Raw genomic sequence first — 19,735 nt, 5'->3', positions numbered from 1 at the left:
ATGCCATTTCGATCCACCGTGCAGCTGTTCAATTACTTTACTGCGCACCAAAGACTATAAAAATCCATTAATATGAAACTAGGTCGACCTATTTTTAATGAACAGCTGAGCTTTTACTCATCGCAATTTCCAGTCATAAATAAACCCACTTTGTGATCTCACAGAATATCAGGAGATAACGACGAACACAAACAGGCTCCTGATAAAAATATCTGAAAATATTACTGATGTTTTATTTCCATTAACGATTATTATGACCAATTGTTACCGATTACAAAAATTAATTGCTTAATAATTAATTAATTCAACATATTATGCAACATGCAAATTATAGTTTCGCATACAGCGCGGTGTAGTCGTAAATTCAGCGCGGTGTTATTAGTAATTCTTTTGTTTCTTTATCAGCGCCGCGTTATCGCCACTTGTAGGCCATTCCAGTTTTGTTTATTTGTACCATATTTGTACCGTCCATTTCGAAAAGTCAAACGAATCGCCATTCTACGATAACCTTACGAGAAAGTAAAGACATCCTAAAACCACGTTGGGTGCCACGCGGGACACTTCTCACAAGAGTGGCGTTTGATGTACTTACTTACTTTGGCAGAATGGCAGACTATCTATACTATAATATTATAAATGCGAAAGTAACTGTCTGTCTGTCTGTCTGTTTCTCTTTCACGCCTAAACCACTGAACCGATTTTGATGAAATTTGTCATAGAGATAGTTTGAGTCCCGGGAAAGGACATAGGATAGTTTTTATCCCGGTTTTTGAAACGGACGCGCGCGATAAAGTTTTTCTGTGACAGACAAAATTCCACGCGGGCGAAGCCGCGGGCGGAAAGCTAGTAAATCATAATTAAGAACAGAAATAGTTCGGATTCGTAATTTTATTAGGGCAAATCAGATTACCTACACATCGCTGGGTGACCGCTGACCATGTGAATTGAAAATATCATATCCGATATCACTAGAAACTAGAGAAAAAATATCCCTAGTATGGAATCCCCTGTCAACATTTTAGAGCGTAGATAACAGGTGAGATCAAGGCACTGTGCACCGTGGTCATCAACATGGAAATACAAAAGGATAATCCAAATACAAAAATAACTATGCGATCATTTACTACATAGATCATGTAGGTGTAGGCAGGCATTAGGTGAAGACTTGGGGCCTTCCTTACTGTATCGCATGATTGAGTCATCCATCATCAGTGTTTTATGATCAATTAATCAAAAATTAGCAACAGAAACAAGACATGGTTAGGTAATTCAGCAAATAAACACGCAATCATTTGCTTTTGATTTGATAGGTGCTAATTATGATCTATATGTTTAATTAAGTTAGAGAAAATGCATTTTTAATTGTATAGTTTACAAACTTCAAGGTGTCTTCTTCTTTGGAAATTGAAAAAGAATTTCTATATTCTATCAGACGCAGTATTGTCAAATTATAAAGTTAAAATACCATTTATCATTATGTTTATTAAAGAAATACTTATCGCATTTTCACCTGCTACAAATATGTGACTAATCACACCTAGTCTACGTAAAGATAACGGAATTACTAGAAATATTGCGTCACGCTCATTTCCACTCAATGCTCTTGATATACCACTTGTTTGACGGACTTCCATAGTTGGATTTCCATTCTGTTCGTATTCGTATTCCTTAAAAATGCGATAGTAAATCTTATTACATTTCGCGCCAAGCCGCTGAAACACTTGAAAAATTTTGGCATAGTAGATATGGATGGGAGTGGCATTGCGATGCTGCGTCTCGTTTTTTGGCAACTATGGTTTCCATAGCAGAACCAAAATTCTGCGAATATTTGAAATATTTTTTATAACAATGCCTGCCTTCTAAAGTAGCCTACAGTGGTCCTTCGTTAAGAGAATAAGTTCCACATTAAAAACTGACCGACGGCAATCGACGTTCTTAGAATCAATTGTTATGTTTTCTAATTAAATAGAACAGAACTCGTTGTGAATACAAATTGATTATTACAATACACTTCGTACTGTAGTATGAGTATTGTTTTGTACTCGAAGCACTCCAACATCTGGAACAAGGAAAAATACGCCTATTTGACCTTTTATTTATAGACCATTGCTTAATTTTTATTATTGTACCAGGGTTTTTGTATGTACCAGTTACCACCGACATCCTTGCTATGTAACTGTATTATGTGGAGATTGTAGAGTTTACTCTTCTCTCAGAATCTTCTACGGGGTACAGGTTGCTGTACAATCAAAATAAATGTTTGCTGAAATTGACACTTAATAAACCCATTAATCAACTATTATGATGATAGTAAGTTTTTCCAGTAGCAGGTTCAACGATAATATATGTGTAATCTAGAATCCTAGAAGATAAATATAGATGATGAATAGAGTCGTATACGATATTTCCTCTTTCGTAAGCGAATTATTGTAATTGATATTCAAAAATGTGTCTATAATTTTATGCCTGGATTGTTAATGAACGTAGAAAAAAACAAATAGTGGCCATTTGCTAATCGTAAAGAAAACCTAGTACCTACTTACTGATGTGGTTAAGCAGATTACATAGCCAGTCTTACTATGTTATTGTAAGATTTCAGAAAAAACTTAAGCAGTTCACATAAGAGGGCATATTGCAAGAACCCAGTAACCGATTGCCGTAATTACGTGAACCAAACAGTTTTAATGTTCCAAATAGTGTGAAAAGGTGTTATGTTATGCATCGTTCTCTATGGCCGGTGACTCGTTGCTAAATGCCTTACGTATTGTGCATTCATAGAAAACGGGGCTATTCGTAGAGACGATATCAGCTCTTCACTTCTATTTATCTCTTTCACCCATACTGAAATCTAGCATGAGAAAGCGTGACCATCATAGTTAAGAATACTAATATGACGACATAATAGTCCTGGCCATTTGCAAAAAAATGTAATTAAAATTAGTTTGCCATTTTAGGATAATGAGCATGTGTATACGTGTTCCACTCTCATATAGCTGACTGATGGCCCTTGACTTATTGTCTTGCATAACGAATGAGGTTTCAACACACGAGAGTGTAGTGAGAATATTATCTTACTTCAGTGGTTACTGAGACCATCTTTAGAAACATTTGCCCGCACTTTGTATTTATTGTCTCTGTCTATTGCGACTGACGCCCGTATCACAGAATAATAATAAGTACTCTCGTATTCACAAACGTTACTGTGAGGTCTCACAGTGCGCGTAGACGCACAGGGTGACACATGAACCAATCACAGAGCTCTATTCAACGATGCGCGTTCGATTTGCTGCTTCATTTAAGCAAGCAAGTGTTTGTGAATACGGGCGTAAGTTTTCGTTTCCAATATTTATTTGCCATGGTTCGGAGTACTTGTGATCTAAATGAAGGGCATCGGACCGTAAATCAGGCAGCAATTTGAAACCATTCGACCCGATTCGAAGCGTCTTTCTCAGCATTTACGAGTTACTATTTCGGAAGACAATGGAGTTCTCTGACCTTAATTTTGATTACAGTAGTACCTACAACCTCATTCAAGATGTGAGTGTTTCAATGGAATAGGATTCCCATCCAAATATAGTTTATGTCGATGATAATAACTTTATTGTTATCGACATTGAAGTAACAATGTTTAATTGTTAGCATGTTTCGACGAAGCCTGTTTTAAATAAGTATTCCATTTTAGGATTCCGTAAACTTTACAAAATACTGAACTCTACAAAACAACGTACCTACTAAGGCTCCACTCCACAAGAGTGTCTGTCGCAGCTAGTTTTCTCAGAAATTTCTTGATGGGTAGACTTCAAATTCATTACAGGGAAGTTCTTAGGTGTCTTAACAATGCTAAAACTCATGCAAAAAGTTTCAGTACATAATTAACTATTTTCGATACCTGTTGGCTTCGTCGATACAATAGGAAATGAAGGTGATTACTATGCACGAAATCGTGTCTCGCCATGAAAATATTAGGAAACCTCCTTATCCTATAACAAAACTAATTACTGTATAACTGGGGCATATCGGGAAAACTCAATTATAATAAATAGAATAAAATTCATCTGTCGGTTTGAATATTAATGAAAATTGAGAACATTCGGGTCTCAAAATGTGACATTTATTATGTAAATCCCATTTTTAATAAGTAATGGGAGGTCGAGCTACTTGTGCACCTCGCTAGAATGCGACTCTCCCTCCCGCTTAGTGTTCGCCCCGTCCCACACTGGATCGAGCCCATACAAAGCGTTGGACATCGCTTCCTTACTCAGTGTTTTTAAAATAAAATGAGATTGCGTCAACGTAGTAACTTCAAATTTTTACAGTGTAAGGTTGACAAGTTTATCTTTCTAATGTGATAGATTTTACTTATTAGATGGCAATTAATATAAGTGAAAAAAAATCTTAAAATATAGTGATGAAAAACTTGTATTTATTGTTCAATTAAAAGCAAATACTCACTCATTTTGGTCTGTTTCCATATTTAAAGAGTAACATAGTCTAACAATACTCTAAATTTATTCTCATTAAGTGTTAAAATTATTAAAGAAATATTTTTGTAAACGCCTGATTTTTCATTGCACACAATCACTTTGTTCGATTTTGTCGAGCTTGTTTTCATATTCTGTTAACTGTTAGATACATAATCTAACAATACTCTAAATTTATTCTCATTAAGTGTTAAACTTATGAAAGAAATGTTTTTGCAAACGCCTGATTTTTCATTGCACACAATCACTTTGTTCGATTTTGTCGAGCTTGATTTTATATTCTGTTAGCTGTTAGATACATACTAATGCAATTTTATAGGGACTTAGCGGACTACAAAACTGACTCCAATCAACAGATTGCCTAAGCCAATCTACGTTTGTAGCTAAAAACTGGTGCTCATTATAATGACACTACTTCTTCTTGCGACAAACAATGTCAATGAAATTATTGTTTTTTTTTTATAGTTATCTGATAAATAAAATGTGTAACTCAGTACCTACCTAACACAATCATAAATGAAGAAAAAAATACATACAAAATGTATGTATGGTATGTACTAAATTCAACGACAATCTTTTGAGATGATGACAATATGATTTTTTTACTATATCTGTTTTATAGTATTTCTTTATGTTCATAAAGTATTAACTACGTTAGTACTTACCTCTGTTTATCTGAAGAGAGTGTATGCGAAAACAGCTCTAGTATCCTATAGTACGAGAGCCCACGACCAAAACCATGTCTCATAGCAATACGGCAAAAACCCTATAAAATCGTTAGATTGTATGATTCTGAACCCGACTAGGTGTGTAGTAACGGTCGAAAGTGTAGCAACTGCGTGGGAGGCCATTTCTGCTGTGTCAAAAAAAAAGACAGTCGGTATTATAGCAATACGTCTGATAGTGAAAATGTACATAGATGTTATAATTGTATTACGAAAAAGTTTGTTTTCAGACATTTTGCGCGTAGCATATAGCCTGTGCGCATTTTTGAAAATGTCAACAAATTTAGCCGACCTGTATCATAGCAATACGGATAAATTTTTTTTTCAACTTTTCGTATTGCTGCCATGATTACCAAAAACCTGTTTTCAGACACTTTAAGTGTATCAAAAAGTTGTATGATAGAGAAGGTGCTACACTTAATTTGTCTGATATAAATTTTTTGCACATGTGGACAACTTATTTTATCATGTCCAACAATTTTCAGACATATTGCTATGATACCGATCGGTAAAATTTGTTAACATTTTCAAAACGGTCTCAAAATTTAATGCGTTCACATTTCCGTCTGAAAATTGTTTTGTTCGCATCAAATAACCAAAATTTACTAATAAAAAAGATTTTCAGACGTATTGCTATGAGACATTTTTTTTGTCTCATTTTTAATTTTTTTAAGTGATTTTACGGGTTTGCGCTACACCACTAACGTCTGAAAATAATGTTTCCGGTATCTCAGAACTATCATTCAACTACAGTCTGCAAATCAGACATATTGCTATGATGCAGTTCGGTAAAATTCTTTGACAATTTTGAAAATTCGGTCAGATCAAACGCTACGCGGAAAATGTCTGATATTGGTATTTTCGAGTTCAGGATAATCGTATCTATCGATTTGATGCGGTTTTGACCGTATTGCTATGAGACAAAAATTATGGTCGTGGGCTCTCGTACTACTAGCTAAAGAACTAGCGCGATCTTTCATCGTGGTTTTTAATAATGCATACAAATCTCTATTTGACTTGAGGTTTTTCATTTTAATGAGTATTTTTACTGAATTGCACACGATAAACAACTCATAAACCAAAATAAACATCTTTGGTTTACCTGACATTATTTTAGTGTAACGAATTTTACCTAAGTTAATTTTGCTATGCGGAAAAATGAGGCGCTTTTATTTAGTTTTTTGTGATTTTCTCGAAAATAGGGATGAATAAGGGTCTAAAAACTGAGTAATAATATCGCCCACGTTGTCATCTATCATCTCTCATTCATGGTTTGTTAAAGATCGCCCAAGATGTCAACTAAAACACGCAGTTTTCATTAAAAAAAATACCTTTTAAAAATACGTCAAAATAGCCAAGCTAGAAGTTTTTTAGGCACTCATTTTAACACACAGATTAAGATAAAGGTATAAGATAATACATTAATAAGTAATAACATAAAACCAGTGAACGAAATTGGATAAATTGACAATACAAACAGAAGTCAGAAAATCCATGATTTTGACTTTGTTCACTTTACGGTCGCACCACATAACTATGATAGTAGATCATGACTTGATATTAGTGATATTTGATAGAATGAAGTCTCATCTTTCAATTTATATGCAAATCAATCTTGTTTTAAGTAGTTGCATTTAAAGCACCATGTCCAACACCTTGTATGGGCTCGATCCACCGTGCGTCCGTACAGTCAGCGTCAAATAGTTCGTGATACTCAAAGTAGCCAAAAAGTTCGCAACACGTCTTTGTGTGTGTCTTTGTTCGTCGTGTTGTGAACTTTTTTCCACATAAGGTATCACGAAATATTTGACGCTGACTGTACCAGAGCGTCGAAGTGACGTCACGGCCGTCACGTGCACAGTTAACTCAACCGGGTTGTAGTTTCAATTTGTAATTCTAAAATGTTCTGTTCCAGATCTACCAGCACCTGCGCTGGTACACGAACCCGTCGGAGCAGCGCTGGATCGTGCGCATCCTGTTCATCGTGCCCATCTATGGATGCTACAGCTGGATATCGCTGCTGTTCTTCAACAGCGACTCGTACTACATCTACTTCTTCACCGTCAGGGATTGTTATGAAGGTAAGGAATAGTTAGCCCTTAAATGCTGGGGACTATTCCCACCTCTCTTTCCCACAGCTGCAACTCCTGCGTAGCCAGGATCTATAGCTTGACCGCCAACCAGTGAAGTTCAAGTTTGTCCCGGGGGAAAGTTTAACTGTCGTAGGACCCGCAACGAAATAATCAGAAGATTAGTCTTTAAATAGAGATATAAAATAATACGGCGTGTAGGACGTGTGGGTGGGATGTTTCAAAGAAAAGGAACGTTTCCTTTAATGACATACATATTGATCTATCAGCGTCGACGATCAGCGAGCGGTCAGCGATTCCAAAACCCGCCTTAGACGAGCTGATGGTCGGTCAGTGAAAGCTTAATGACGACCTTGCCATATGTGGTATATGCATCGAAGAGTTAATTAAAAAAAAGTGTTAAAACTTATTTTAAAAAGCTAAAAAATCTATCAAGATTATTAATGCGGAGTTTTGCAGTAGGTACATATTAGATACAGCCTGATTTCTACGACAGATGCTACCATTCACACATATTTCAAGTAAACGCATTGTTAGTGTATGACATAGCATAATTGATTTGCTTCACGATGGTTATTGGTGATGGATGGTAGTGCTTTATTCAATTTTCTATAGACAATGCACACTTAGGGGAGACCGAGGTGAGTTGTAACAAAAGAGAGTTGTGACATTGTCGATTTTTGGAAATCTATTAACTATCAGCGAGCTCGCAACACCGCGCATTTGGTAGCTCAAAGACTCGAACTAAAACGCCACAACTCTCCTCTGTTACAAATCACCTTGGTCTCCTACTAAAATTGTTTGCTGTCAATTGCGGTAAAAATGTGAGAGATTTCCTTACACGAAAAAGTTACATTTATGAAGTGACTGTTTACATACATGTCACTTATTTATTTCCCTAAAATATAGATCACTTTACTTTTACTTCAAGACTATTTGTGTCCATTGCTAACTAGTCTGAATTAATAATGTATAGCCTGACCAGGAACATAAAAACCCTGACATAGAGGCGCGTCAATTGCATTTGATAGTGCAACACTGAGTACAGTCGTACCTGTGTTCAATTAATAGGCTAACTTTATGTATCAGGATTTAGGATTACGGGCTAATTTGATATTTTCATAAATTAACGAAAATATATTATTATAGGTAACCTGGTTTAAATAAATTAAATGAAACCATCAATCGAGCTAGTAGGATTTATTTTATTATTCATCAATAATCAAATTCAGAACTTGAATATTCAACTGCAATGTCTACTCATGAACGCTTCACACTCGGTACTTCTTTCCCAATTCCATAAAATTCAACACTTAGAAAGTGACAAAAAAAATTAAAATAGGTAGTTGAAACAAACCACAGCTAATTTTCATAGTGGACTGTACTATACGATAAACATGTCAGTCAATTTGACAACCTTTGTCGGAAACATTATTCAATGAAAATATTGTCCGAACCCTTAGTATTTCTCTTCGACAAATACTTTAACACATTGTGAACCACTTTTCTTTCACGACTATAAAAAGATTTTAGCAATTTAATTCACAAAATCAATTCGCACTTTTAAAATAAAGTTTGTTTACACTTTGACAGCAATAGACTGACATGCAAGGTGACATGTCAATGAAGTTTTCAGTTACTGTTGCCATTAAAAGAAATTAGTACCATTAGTTTTCCGCAACATGGCGAGGGTTTTTATGTTCCTGGTCAGGCTATAAATATATTATAGCCTCAGACAGAATCGAAACAGGTCGGTTAATAGCCGAGTATTTTTGTAAGGTCTACGTTGGATTATTATTAATTAAATTTGTTTTCTTACAAGTTATTTAATTGTTAAAGTTTCCGCTATTTCGATACATTTTATGCATTTTTATAATGAAGTAATTGAAAATTACTACGGATGATTGGTAATAAATTAATTAATGTATAGTGAAAACCGATTTTCTTAATTTCGGAAGTGTAAAAACCCGTTTTAGTTATGTGTGTAAATATTTTTTTATTGTACAGTCAGTGTCAAATAGTTCGTGACACCCAAAGTAGCCAAAAAGTCCGCAACACGTCTTTATGACTATTGAAATAAGGTTGTGTTGTCAACTTTTTGCCACTTTGGGTGTCACGAACTGTAGCGCTGACTGTATGTATGTACAAGTCTCAAAATAAAATGTCGTTAAAATTTTCGAAATAACAAACAAAAAGACTCGCTGTCTTATCTTGTCGCTTGTTAGCATTTAAAATACCGACTAATTAGATAAAAGCGTGATGAAAACAACGAAATCGGCGCTTATTGTCACCTATAGTTTTTTAACACGGATCGCAGAACACTCACAATTAGGTTGGGTGGCTATTAGCCTAAATAAGTTCCCGTGCCACTGACTCACCGTGGTAACTGTGGAGTGTGGTTCAATGACATAACCGCCCTTTGCGAATTGTCAGTTTGCCACTGTTTAGATTAGATAACTATTGTTAAACAAGGTCTATGTTGTTTGTTTTCTATGTGAATAATTTATCTCATTCAACAAACACACTATTTCTATCCTTACGTTAGAGTTAGTAAATATTGCTTCACGTAAATATCTCATTCATAAGTTGTAGCAGTCAGTTGTTTAACCTTGGTAAAATAACAAAATGCAAATCAAATTTTTATTACTGTCACTCGTATGTAGTGAAGTAGGTAAGCTAGTGCTATTCAAAAATCTATACTAATTAAAGCTGAAGAGTTTGTTTGGTTGAACGCACTAATCTCGGGAACTACTAGTCCGATTGGAAAAAATATTTTTGTGTTGGATGGATAGCCCATTTATCGGGAAGGCTATAGGCCATATTCCATCACGTTACGACCAGTTGAAGCAAAGCAACAATGAAAAATGTTGTGAAAACGAAATCGGCGATTGTAAGTCAGTGCCTAAAGTGTGGGAGCGGCACAGGAGAGTTTTGTGACGTCAGCGAGATTTCAGTTTTGTATGCTGTCACGTTATAATATGTCAAATTCACTCCTCTGCGTGCTGTTGCCATACCTCAAGTACTATCTCAGTTAAGCAATAGATCTATAACACTACATTTTGTTCCACAGCATTCGTGATCTACAGTTTCCTGTCGCTATGCTACGAGTACCTCGGCGGCGAGGGAAACATAATGTCGGAGTTGCGCGGGCGGCCGGTGCGCGCGTCGTGCATGAACGGCACCTGCTGCCTCTCAGGCGCCACCTACACCATCGGCTTCCTGCGCTTCTGCAAACAGGCCACGCTGCAGTTCTGCCTGATCAAACCTTTGTGCGCTTTCATCATTATATTCCTCCAGGTAAGCAACTAGATGACTGACTGAGGCGCCCCGTGTCTTTAGATTTGCAACATGGAAGTTTCTCAATTTCTTGCGGTTCTGCAAGCAGGCCACGCTGCAGTTCTGCCTGATCAAACCTTTGTGCGCGTTCATCATTATATTCCTCCAGGTAAGAAGCAAAGATGAGAGGTGAGATTGCTTGACTCTGTGCTATTTACAAATGGACAGGTGTCTAATGTTTCTCTGCTTCCTGCGCTTCTGCAAGCAGGCCACGCTGCAGTTCTGCCTGATCAAACCTTTGTGCGCTTTCATCATTATATTCCTCCAGATATGTAGCAAAAGGATGAGAGGTGAGATGTTAGATGTATGTGGTCTCAAATAGGCACTTGCTGCCTCTCAGGCGCCACCTACACCATCGGCTTCCTGCGCTTCTGCAAACAGGCCACGCTGCAGTTCTGCCTGATTAAACCTCTGTGCGCTTTCATCATTATATTCCTCCAGGTATGTAGCAAAAGGATGAAAGGTGAGATGCCAGATGTGTGAGTTCTCAAATAGGCATGTGCTGCCTCTCAGGCGCCACCTACACCAGCGCTTCTGCAAGCAGGCCACGCTGCAGTTCTGCCTGATCAAACCTTTGTGCGCGTTCATCATTATATTTCCTGCAGGTAAGCAACAAAGGATGAGAGGTAAGATGCCAGATGTATTTGTTCTCAAATGGGCACTTGCTGCCTCTCAGGCGCCACCTACACCATCGGCTTCCTACGATTCTGCAAGCAGGCCACGCTGCAATTCTGCCTGATCAAACCCCTGTGCGTTTTCATCATTATATTCCTCCAGGTAAGCAGCTAGATGATTGACTGAGGCGCCCTGTGTCTTTAGATTTGTAACATGGACAGATGTTTAGAGTTTCTCAGTTTCTTGCGCTTCTGAAAGCCGGCCACGCTGCAGTTCTGCCTGATCAAACCTTTGTGCGCGTTCATCAGCATATTCCTCCAGGTATGTAGCAAAAGGATGAGAGGTGAGATGCCAGATGTATGTGTTCTCAAATAGGCATGTGCTGCCTCTCAGGCGTCATATACACCATCGGCTTCCTGCGCTTCTGCAAGCAGGCCACTTCTTCCACTCCACAGGTTCTGCCTGATCAAGCCACTGTTCGCTTTCATAATTATATTCCTGCAGGTAAGCAGCAAAGATGTCTGCTGTACACAAATGGACAGTCTAATATTTCACGACTGCCTGCGACGCTGCAGTTCTGTCCCATTCAGCCGCTGTGCGCGTACATCGTTATATTTCTACTAGGTGCGCAGCAGCTATAAGATTGAACAAAGGTGGCAATGTTAGCTAAGAATAAGGCGATTTGTGTTACTGTAGCCAGTTGTTTCTTGTGGCGCAGATTACAAATGAAACACAATTAGTATTGAGCCATTCATGTCCAAGGGGGCTTACCTGACACCAAGTATACCCCGCACAGTAGACGATAGAACGATGCTACGTGTTATCAAAATAGGCAAACGGCCCCAATAGACAAAATATGTTTAAACCCATACTAACATCACATTGTTGTCAGTTTATTAATCGTTGGCCTTCATTATAGTCGAATTAGTTCTCATGGTATTAATTTTATCAGCCACTTGGGCTATCTTATCTAATATTATTCGCGTTATCTACAGCTTATTCATACGTAAAATAATACAAGTCAGTCCATTATTTTAAAGAATCTTATTTATTTCTAGATCCTTTTGATAAAAAGAAAATAAATCTAAAATCATGAATTATGTATAGCTTTTCATTTTCTTCAAATAAAACAAGAGCTAGACTTGAGTTAACCAAGTATTTTAATTCTTTTGTTTTCAACTTGGTACTTTTGTTATTTTATTTACTTTACATTGTCTATGTGACCTCTGCCGTCAATTTGAACAGCTGTTGATTCTCGCATATCGAGACGTGACGATCAAGCTATAGTTATTGGAATAATAGTATAATGGGTATTTTTATGGAGCAATTATAAAACTTATTGCAGCATAATTTTAATCTCTCTCACTCTCCACTTCAGGCCACACTATTGTCTGGCAGACGACTGTGACTTTGGTCACATTCTAAAACCAACTATTTATTAATATTTATTATACCCCGTAAAATAGATTATACCTACTTGAAAAGTTCTATCCATTTATGACCTTTGTGCTTACCATGAGTATACATTAGGTGTGCTGGCTAGCGACTGCGTAAAAATTTATGTGTGACAGATTGTAAACGCCCCTAGCGGTTACTTTCAAGCAATAAAATCTTCTTAGATTTTTTGACACACTCGCTAGCGATGACTTTCATGTACAATTATGGTAAAACTACTTGTTTTCCGTTGTTCGAAGTCCCTCACTGCCATTATTGCAGTGTTGTTCATCGCCTTTTCAACTTAACATGAAGTGCGGGCGCTATCGGTAGCAACTGAATAATTATCAAGCATTAATTGTTTGATAATACCAAATACATTACAGGCAAAACACTTGTAACAAGCGCATTTTATAAACTTAGTTATTATTAACATGTAGGCTTTAACCGTATTTTTAGATTTTCCCTCTTTGTCACTCATAACGAGATGATTGTATGAGTAATAGCGACGGATACACGGAAACAATGTGAGGTAGTTGCCCCGCTGAACAGGATATGTGCATGTTTTCTGACAGGTTCAACATACTGTTCTGACGACATCACATCAAACCTAACACTTCCTATTTTGTTGTACAGGCAGCGTCAAATACACTCAACATCAAATAAACCGCACCTTCCGCGACGCGAACTTCAAAGATTATCTTCTGACACAATCATGGTGCCCCAACAATATTGGTGTTATTTGAAAGCCCAATAAATTTCCTTAAAGAAAAACACATTTAATTTCTTAATAAATTATTAACATATACCATAAATGTGACTTGAAAAAATACCTCACTTTGGGCCCACCTATGGGATCAATTAGACCAATTTTTATGGTTATAAAACCAAATAATGATCTCACGTATCCTCTTTAACAGATGGATAGCGATTAATCCCAACTTAACAGTTTAATAACCATAAAAGTTGGCACAAGCGTAACTACCAATTTTTTGAAGAAGTGACTGAATCCTTCTAAAGACACATTTTTGGAGTAAAATCCTTTCCTTTAATGAAATGAAGTTTAGAACTAGGCTTTTAAACGGTGCCAATATTGGTAGGAAGTGGGGATGCATACGTTTGAAAGTGCTTGTCGCGGATTTGATGCCGAGTGTAGTTCGTGACACCTAAAGTAGCCAAAAAGTTCGTAACACGTCTTTGTTACAATTGGAATAAGGTTGTGGCAACTTTTTGGTCACTTGGGTGTCACGAACTATTTGACGCGGATAGATGCTATTTTGCAATAAAAGTGTAGGTATAGTCAGATATGCTATCGAATGTACCACTTACCTTATGTGTAACACACAACCTATAATGATAATCCACTTAATTTTGTTTTATGTACCGCAGCGATAATTATTTGCAAAACGATTTTGTTTTATGTACCTACCGCAGCGATAATTATTTGCTAATATAACGTATATCTGAAAAAACATCATGCCTATTCTAAGAAGTCTCTTCACAATGGATAACTACGGTATTCCCGAGAAAGTGGAGTTACTGTTTAGTTAGTAATTACACCCAACGAAGCTAACGTTCGTAACAATTTGAAAGGAAAGTTAACATTTTTGTTCTATTATGCCATTGTTGTAACACACAATACTCAATAGTAGTGTTTGTCTCACGTAAATACTTTCAATGTATTATGATTCATGGATTTGTATAATCTGGTGACGCAGTGTTCAAGAAAATGTGTTTGGGTAAACAAATACGCCGTCAAAAATGAGTTCTCATTTGTAAACACAAGGAAGATACCTCCTCATTATCATCATTGTATACTCTTAAAATGGTCTCCATTGCAAGAGCACGAGCTTTTCTAATTTACCAGAGGCAAATTGAGGATATGGCCTACATTTTCAGTGCTGGTCAGATGGGTTGGGGAGGAATAATGTTCACGTTTTTGTCCCTTAGTCGCGACTTTCGACATCCACGACATCGATTGACACCCGTATTCACAAACATTACTGTGAGGTCTCACATTCCTGACCAACAGGTCAAACATTACTGACTTCTAACCAATCAGAGCTCTATTCAACGCTGTACGCTCGATTTGCAGCTTCATTTGTGAATACGGCAGTGAGAGTATAATCATATTCTTATATGCACATTGTAGACCAGGATTTATTTACATATTCAAATCCTTTTTTTTTTCTCCAGTCCGCAGGCCACTACCACGATGGTGACTGGAGCCCCAACGGCGGTTACATCTACATCACGATCGTGTACAACTTCTCCGTGAGCTTGGCTTTATACGGGCTGTTCCTGTTCCTGGGAGCCACCAGGGAGATGCTCAAGCCCTTCGACCCGATGCTGAAGTTCTTCACCGTGAAAGCCGTGATCTTCCTCTCGTTCTGGCAAGGTACGTGACTTGTTGTGATCTACATCACGATCGTGACAACTTCTCCGTGAGCTTAGCTTTATACGGGCTGTTCCTGTTCCTGGGCGCCACCAGGGAGATGCTCAAGCCCTTCGACCCGATGCTGAAGTTCTTCACCGTGAAAGCCGTGATCTTCCTCTCGTTCTGGCAAGGTACGTGTCTGTCTCTATGTTGATCTAGATCACGGCCGTGACTTCTCCGTGAGCTTGGCTTTATACGGGCTGTTCCTGTTCCTGGGCGCCACCAGGGAGATGCTCAAGCCCTTCGACCCGATGCTGAAGTTCTTCACCGTGAAAGCCGTGATCTTCCTCTCGTTCTGGCAAGGTTTGTGTCTTGTTTTGATCTAGATCACGGTCGTGACGACTTCTCCGTGAGCTTGGCTTTATACGGGCTGTTCCTGTTCCTGGGCGCCACCAGCCAAGCCCTTCGACCCGATGCTGAAGTTCTTCACCGAAGGATGATCACGGTCGTGACAACTTCTCCGTGAGCTTGGTTTTTATGGTCCAGATCTAGTGGACGGTAGTTAAACACATCAACATACCACAAAATATTTTTTTCTCTATAGATTTGATGTTCATATTTCTCTAAGTATTGAGGTTGATTCAGGAAGGAATGTAGCTTTTCTATCATACTAATGTATCTAATCCAATTCCAGGTGTAGGCCTCGCCATACTCGAGAAGGCGAACGTGATATCCCCGATAATGGACGCAAACGGCATTCCCACCACCGCCGGTACCGTGTCGGCGGGCTACCAGAACTTCCTCATCTGCATCGAGATGCTCGCAGCAGGCATAGCGCTACGCTATGCGTTCCCAGCCGCTGTGTATGCGCGCGCGCACCGCGACCCGCACCGCTCCGTCACCATGCAGTCTATCTCCAGCAGCCTCAAGGTACGCTTGCAGCTTCGTGACGTCACGCTACCCTTCCCCCGCCGTGACGTCAGTATGACGCTACCGCGAAAATGCGATGCTAAATACAACACTGTAGGTTTGTTGTCGACACGAAAAGAAGGGTTAGTAGTAGTTTTGCACGATTTTCCTTCGCACGAATGACTCTTTTTTTGAACTAGTATGCGATTACTAGTTCTCAAAGGGGTCGATTCGCACCCGTTTTTAATACTTTTAATACATCCGGGCGAAACGCCTACTAAAAAAAAAATTATTGAAAGAGGACGTTTCGCACGTTCGTGCGAAGGAAAATTGTGCGAAACTACTACTAACCCGAAAAGAAGAATACTAATATCGATTTAGATGACTTTTAAGGGAGCATAAAATTTTGAGCACGCCTCATGCAACTTTTAGAGCGATTTTACACTATGTCCAATCCATGTCTGTCAAAATACGGATCTAGAAAACTAAATAGAGAAAATGGATGGCGCAAATTGGATTTTGTGCGTATAAAAAACTACAGTATCTACCGTATTTTGATGAATTCTGACGAGATGTAGTGCGAAACCGCTCTTCAGGGATTCTTAAAGCGTTTATAGTTTCATCTGATCCGTGTATTTAACTCGATTTGCTACTAAGCTTTTGGCTGCACATAATATGTTATATTATGCCTATGCAGATTCCACAGTTAGCTGCCTTCCAAATCAAATCCTAAAACTCATAAAAAACTCATAAAACTCATTGAATTCTGTAAATAGGCTTAAAAAAGCACTTTTACACGTCCCAGTATTAACCCTACCACCTACCTAGTTATGACATAGTCTGAAAAACTAATTTCTTCAATTTCAGGAGACAATGAACCCGAAGGACATAATGACGGATGCATTCCACAACTTCCACCCGCAGTACCAGCAATACACTCAGTACAGCTCCGGTGAGTAACTTAGCCGCTTGTTAGAACGCGCATGACATCTCATTCTCGCCTGTATCTGTTTTATTTGCGCACTCCGAAGTTAACCTTGTGGTTATAGTGTTAGTGCTCATGTTTGAAATGAGTTTGGGATTTCTCATCGCTCATTTGGGGTTCATTTGAAAGTGACAGAAACTGGTACATCAAACCAAGAATTTCTAAAATATCAAGCGTATTTTTTTGTTGACTTATGATTTTATTCCTTTTCTTTTTTTTGTTGTTTTTTTCTCAAGTTTCTTCTTCATTCTCGAGGTGACGAATTGTCAATAAAACTTTACCTGTTATCAAAAAGTTAATTTAATCGTATTTTTATAGTTATTGCAGCTGGTAACACTGGAATAGTAATAATAAAAAAGCAGATTTCAAAATTTTGATATTGCTCTCTGTTCTATTTGTGATCAACGTAATCAGAAAGAGACAGATAGATACTAAAAGTCACCGATGACAATTCGTTCTTCTAGGCATGAGTAAAAGCTTCAAAAATAGACGTAGGTTAGAGGTTGCAGCAGGGCTTCTCCGAAACGCAATTTACGTAGTTTCGGATCTTTCTGTCACTGTTGCTCACGTTGGCATTTGTTTCGGGTCTATCTGTCACCTTCGCTCATGCTGACATCTCGCTGTGCGTGAGAGGGATGGCAACATTCGAAACTTCAGATTACGTTTTTCGGTTTAGCCCCGCAGATTGAAGTGTAGGCTAGGCCTTATTTTGTTTTATTTTCTTTCAGATGTCACTTCTCACCTGCCTTATGAGAAACTATAAGCTCTGCCATAGCTGTGCTCTGCATGACGCGCATTGATGTCTGTTCGTTTACTATTGAATACCATTATCTAACGCCCGAGCATGGAAACATAACTAACTCGTGCATTTCTAAGGACTTACTGACTGCATTAAAAAAATACCTCAAACAAACCTGAAAATACCCTTACCAAAAAAAAAAAACAATTGCTGAATAGTAAATCAAATATTTTCCGTTTTTATTTGATAATTATTTTATTAATTAACTAAAAAAAAAAAATTCAAAATATCTTTAAAGAAGTCAAAAAGTCGTTATTTAACGAATAGTTGTTTTCGGTGCTCGGCTGCGAAACCGTTACATTTATGTGTTAAGGTGTTTTATTTTATTTTATGTAATTTATATAGAGGTACTTGACTAGTCCGAATGCATAACGAATTTACATAAAGATGTATGTATAACAACATTTAATGCGAATTGTGTTTTCCCTTGAATAATGCTTAAAAATAAAATAGTAAATAATTAAAAGTTCGGACTAATCATTGCCATGTCGTTAGTATTTTATTCTTACCTAGATGTCCCACGGTTCATGAGCGTATGTATAGAAGATTTTACTTATGAATACTTTTTTTTTTATTTCTAAATAGACAATGAAGTAGGTAACGAGTGATGATAGTAGAATTCCTGGCGCAATTATTTTAATTTGACCATCAAAAACAGTTCAACGAGACCTAATAAAGAAAAGCATTTTTATTTACGAACGAACGAAATAAAAAAATGCATTTAATTCAGCACAAATATTCTACATAAACCGTCAACTGTTTCAATATTCTTGCATTTTGAGTTTTATCAGTATTCATTTAAAGTGTTATATAAAATAGCTAAGGGTGACAGTGTTTTGTTAGCGGTAAGTATTTTAGTCATTTTGTAGAAGCTTGGTCAGTTTTATTCGAAACTAGTAGTTGATACTTCGGTAAAATTCAATTTATTCTTTCTTTTGACTATTTTCATTTTATTCAATTTAATTATAGCTCTTATTAATTTAAAATCTGAATTTTACAATGAGTTTAGGCCGAATAAATAAAGCAAACGGAGATATAGTTAAAAACCGGAGTATTAACTAAACACTTCATATGTACTTAACGTAGTTTGATTTCTATACATACGCAAGAGTGAAAGATATTATTTTTGTATTGGTGACCGTATCCCAATCTAGGTGTAGTATATAAAGTTTTAGTACCTATGTAAATGTTTCGTTTTCTGTGATTTAATTTTCTTTTGTATATTTTTTTGTTACATTTCTTATAAGCTAATGGATGAAATCCTCTTAGTTGGAGCTAGGCTTGTGTTAAAAGTTGCATAAGCGTAATTTTTAACATCAGGTATTTATGAGTTATTATTACATAAGCATTAAATACTCGCCTCAATGATTAACAACGTTATGCCAATTAGTTGCCAGACCAAAGAATGGCATTTTCGAATACTAAAACAGAATTTCCAAACAATATATTGGGGCGTTTATATTAACAATATTAAAGGGAAATAACAATTTAATACATGATTAAATATAAAAAATAACTGTTAAATATACTTTTAGTTTCCTTTTTATATCATAATATTAATTATATTTTTAAGATAATTATAAAATATAAAATACACCTACATTAACGAAATACTTTGTTTACCTGTTTTGATTAAGTTAAGTTGGAATAGCAATTTAAAATCCTAGAACCAATTAAATAGAAACATTGTACTTGGCCTCTCATTGATCAATAAACGAGTTTACTTATAATTTAACAACTTTTATTTTTGAGTTCAATAAGTAGGTTGGCTTCAAAGGCGACTGAAATTTTTCTTAGGTAAGTTCTAGAATGTGTGGAATGAGCGCTTTTTATCTTTTCTTTGCTGGCATGTTTCATGTGTCATTATGTATTATCATAGTATGTTAGTGATAAGTAAGCACTGAAGTGATTTTATTTCTGCTATATTGGACACGGCGACAATTTGATACACATCAAAATCCAGGTGACTTCCGTATCCCCGGGA

General features: G+C 37.1%; 1 protein-coding gene across 1 annotated transcript in view; it reads left to right on the top strand.

The window, feature by feature from the left end:
* Positions 1–19,481, top strand: part of LOC135077650 (transmembrane protein 184B) — a 30,136-nt gene extending 10,655 nt beyond the window's left edge. The window contains exons 3-8 of the mRNA XM_063972210.1: positions 7,122–7,287; positions 10,367–10,593; positions 14,878–15,079; positions 15,753–15,988; positions 16,835–16,919; positions 17,681–19,481. Of these exons, the coding sequence (XP_063828280.1) occupies positions 7,122–7,287; positions 10,367–10,593; positions 14,878–15,079; positions 15,753–15,988; positions 16,835–16,919; positions 17,681–17,715 (951 nt within the window). The 3' untranslated portion in view covers positions 17,716–19,481. The remainder of the gene's footprint in view (positions 1–7,121; positions 7,288–10,366; positions 10,594–14,877; positions 15,080–15,752; positions 15,989–16,834; positions 16,920–17,680) is intronic.
* Positions 19,482–19,735: the final 254 nt, after the last annotated feature.

This window comes from Ostrinia nubilalis, chromosome 13 (genome assembly GCF_963855985.1).
Source record: "Ostrinia nubilalis chromosome 13, ilOstNubi1.1, whole genome shotgun sequence".
Lineage (NCBI taxonomy): Eukaryota > Metazoa > Arthropoda > Insecta > Lepidoptera > Crambidae > Ostrinia > Ostrinia nubilalis.
This window is presented reverse-complemented; position numbering and strand designations above follow the sequence as displayed.